Source organism: Gossypium hirsutum, chromosome D12 (genome assembly GCF_007990345.1).
Source record: "Gossypium hirsutum isolate 1008001.06 chromosome D12, Gossypium_hirsutum_v2.1, whole genome shotgun sequence".
Taxonomy (NCBI): domain Eukaryota; kingdom Viridiplantae; phylum Streptophyta; class Magnoliopsida; order Malvales; family Malvaceae; genus Gossypium; species Gossypium hirsutum.
In genome coordinates, this window is record NC_053448.1 from 52760989 (window position 1) to 52764858 (window position 3870).

At 32.0% G+C, this 3870-nt stretch overlaps 1 protein-coding gene across 1 annotated transcript; it reads left to right on the forward strand.

Moving 5' to 3' along the window:
- Positions 1 to 1351: 1351 nt before the first annotated feature.
- On the forward strand, positions 1352 to 3244 carry LOC107946514 (myb-related protein 306). The gene is made up of 3 exons (XM_016880886.2): positions 1352 to 1827; positions 2098 to 2227; positions 2316 to 3244. The coding sequence occupies exons 1-3, from the start codon at positions 1695 to 1697 to the stop codon at positions 3013 to 3015; spliced, it is 963 nt and encodes a 320-aa protein (XP_016736375.1). The 5' UTR covers positions 1352 to 1694; the 3' UTR covers positions 3016 to 3244.
- The last annotated feature ends 626 nt before the right edge of the window (positions 3245 to 3870 follow it).

The window sequence follows — 3870 nt, forward strand, 5'->3', positions numbered from 1 at the left end:
TGAACCAAGGTGGCATGGGACAAGCAATTACCATAATTGCTCTATATCATTGTCAAGAATCCACCTTACCCCTATCTCGCATTCACTTTCTTTATAAAAAAATCGCTCCATTCAAAATAAATCAATTTAAAATTTATTAGATGGTTCGAGTTTGCCAACTTAGTGAAAAGTTAATAACCTTTTTTTATATTTTTTTATGTCCGCTTTATAATTTATGTTTAGAGTTTGTAGCAGCTCTTCATAATAATAACATCTCCAAAATTTATATATGTATTTTCCTATTAAAAATGTAATGTACTTTATTATTACACCTAAATATTGATTTATACGTAAATGAGAAAATTAAAGTTACCGTAAAAATGAATAAATTAATCATGATTAGCGAATTTAAGTATCTGCACAATATTTCCCTTGACAAGATTAAGTCTCATTGGTTAAAAAAGAGTGAAAACGGAGTGTTAATCGGTGGCACCTCCAAGTCTAAGGGCCAATTCTTCATTACTTTTGAAAAGTGATGTGGAAAAGTGCTTTTGAGAAATAATTTTGAAAAGTTTGGTTTAAAATTTGGGTGTTTAGCATTGCTGTCAAAAAGTGCTTTTAAGAAATAAAATGTTCATTTTAGACATGGTATTATCAAGTAACAAATATGCATTTAAATAATATTTAAATTAGTTAATATTATTATATTTTAGTAATAATATAAAAAATTTATTATAACTTGTTGTTAATATTTTAATATATGAAATATAAATTGTAAATATTTTTAAGCAATAAATATTAATTATTTATAAAATTTAATTAGAATATATAAACTATATTTTAAATATTTAAATATAACTATTAAATATTTGTAATTAGTATTTAAAAAAATATTTTTTATTTTTAATTAATGATTTTAATACAATTGTAATTAAGCACCAAGAAAAAAAAAGAAAAATATTATGTTATTGAAGAGGTGAAAAAGTAATTAAACACCAAAAGTGCTTTTGAGAGAAGAAAAGCTAAAATTTTTAACTTTTTCTTTTCAACTCCTTTTAAGAGGTACTTTTCAAAAACACTTCTAAAAAATTAAAAATTTAAGTGAAAAGTAACTTATTCTTCGCAGCTTTCTCTCAAAAATATTTTTAGAGTAAAAAGTTTTTTTTTTATCAATAAAGAACTGTCTCTAAACATAGCATACCCGACAATGAATGCCACCCGGTTTTTGAGAGGCAAAGCTGCTAGGAGGCAAAGCAAGAGTCTAAACCATAGGCTGACTTTTGGCGAGCAATGAGTAAATGCTGCGTACTGTCCGTTTTGACTCTCTCTTTTTTTATTTTTTAATTTGGGATGGCTAAGCAAAAACCGCTTTTACCCCATCAACCAGGTCAGCCTCTCTTCTCTCTCTTCTTTTCTTTGTATATATAAACAAACCAAACCAAACCAAACCAAACCAAACCCTTGCCTTTCAGCCTTGTCTGTCTCCACCATTTCTCTTAGGGTATTTACATAGTAGACACAAAAAAACAGATTTCAACATCTACCTAGCTATATCTCAAACCATCTTCCTTTACATACCAATTACATCAACATTTAAATCCTTCACAACCCTTTTTTGCTTCTCAAACATTGAATCGATTCTTCTTCTTTATCTTCTTCTTCTTCAAGTTGGTCTTAAGCTTTGTGCTAAAGAGAGAAGAAGTTTAAGTGGAGAGATGGGTAGGCCTCCTTGCTGTGACAAAATCGGTGTGAAGAAGGGACCATGGACTCCCGAAGAAGATATCATATTGGTCTCTTATATTCAAGAACATGGTCCAGGAAACTGGAGATCTGTTCCTACTAATACTGGTATGTAATCAGTTTCACACTTTTTCAGCTTCCAAGTTTTAACTTCAATCCCCTTTTCTTGGTCTTTTTTCCATATTTTTCGTTTGGGGAGTTAGTTGGGATCATTAAAGAGGTGCAATAAATATACAGGCCTCTTCCTTTTTTACATTAAATTCATCTTGTTTCTTTCCATTACTCTCCTTTCAGATGTGTGTGGGGGGTTTTAACTTTTGGTCTTTCCATTAGGGATTTGGTTTCGTTCAATGATTTTTTTTAATGTTGATGTTTCAGGTTTGCTTAGATGCAGCAAGAGTTGCAGGCTCCGATGGACCAACTATCTCCAGCCAGGTATCAAACGTGGTAACTTCACTGAACAAGAAGAGAAGATGATCATCCATCTCCAAGCTCTTTTAGGCAATAGGTAAGACTATGATCCTAAAATATTTGTTTCTTTCTCTCTCTCTCAAGTCTCTTACTTGAAGTGTTTGTTTTTTTTTTGGGGGGTGCAGATGGGCCGCCATAGCTTCCTATCTTCCTCAGAGAACAGATAATGACATAAAGAATTACTGGAACACCCATTTGAAAAAGAAGCTGAAAAAGGTTGAAACACGCGTTGATGGCCAAAATCAAGAGGGGTTTTCTTCTGCACAATCAGTGCCCAAAGGGCAGTGGGAGAGGAGGCTTCAAACGGATATCAGGATGGCTAAACAGGCCCTTTCTGATGCTTTATCCCTTGATAAACCAAACTCTTTGACAAATTCCATTGAGTTCAAGCTCTCTCACCCTTACTTAAGACCATCTCAATCTCAATCATCTACTGCTTATGCATCAAGTGCTGAGAACATATCACGGTTGCTCCAGAACTGGATGAAGAATCCACCCAAACCCGCACCTGCGCCTCGTCAAACAAAATCAGCCGAAACAATGACTCAGAACTCCAGTTCTAGTGATGAAGGAGCGTTGAGTGAAGCCACACCCGAGGGTTTTGATTCCTTTTTTAGCTTCAACTCCTCTAATTCAGACAATATTTCTCATGAATCTGTGTCGGTGGCCGAGAACAGTGTGTTCCAAGATGAAAGCAAGCCCAACTTGGGGGATCAAGTCCCTCTCAGATTGATAGAGAAATGGCTCTTGGATGATGCTTCAGCTCAGGCTCATGATGATGACCTAATTAGCATGTCTTTACAAGATAGTGCTCCTTTGTTTTGAAAAACTAAACTAATATAACGCATCAAAGTTTTAATTAGGGTTTCTTTTTGGTGTGTGTGTAGGTTTTTTTAGGCCTTTCTTTCTATAGTTTATTAGCAGGAAGATAACAGCCCTATCTGGGAAGAAGCAAGAAACAAGAAGTGTAAATTACAGATATATTATTATTATGCTATATATATGTACTGGATCATAATAAATTAGAAATCCCTATATACAAATTAACTTGGAATTTCATTTTGTAATTCTTCTTGCAATTCAAAATTAGACTTAGGGTTTAATTTCGATGCTCCTCCTTAAACCACCTTTGTAAACTTAAACCTATTTACATGGTTTTGTTCAAGTTTACAAAGTTCCTGTAAGAACGAGGACCGAAATAATTTTCATATAAAAACCAGCTTTCTTTACCAAAAACAAATCAATCAATAACCATCTTTAAAAATAATAATAATAAAAGTTTTGGTGTTCTTGCTATTTGTTCAATTTAGGACTAGTTTTTTTAATTTTTTAATTAAGGTTTGAGGGCATCTTCAACTTTATGGTATTAGGTTGAAAGTTACTGTGTTAGTAGGTTACAATTTCGGTTTAATATAATATTTGGTATTTGGGTTTATCACTTTTCAAGATTCATTTGGATGATCAATACTATTAATTTCGATGAATTTAAAAATAGCGGTGATAATATAATTAGTTATTGTAGCAATAAGATTGGAAACTGTAAATGTGAGGAGAAAATGACTATTAAAGGCATTGAATCAAAAGACTAAAATGTATATATAAACAAGTAATTTTATTTAATAAACTTAACAAATAATAAAATTTTAATAAATTTTATTTATGGCATATAATAATTTTGTA

Excerpts from the sequence above, each read along its gene's own strand:
- LOC107946514 (XM_016880886.2), top strand. The coding sequence starts at position 1,695 with ATGGGTAGGCCTCCTTGCTGTGACAAAATCGGTGTGAAGAAGGGACCA. Across the intron at positions 1,828-2,097 it reads ATCTGTTCCTACTAATACTG|GTTTGCTTAGATGCAGCAAG; the intron begins GTATGTAATCAG and ends TTGATGTTTCAG. Across the intron at positions 2,228-2,315 it reads CAAGCTCTTTTAGGCAATAG|ATGGGCCGCCATAGCTTCCT; the intron begins GTAAGACTATGA and ends TGGGGGGTGCAG.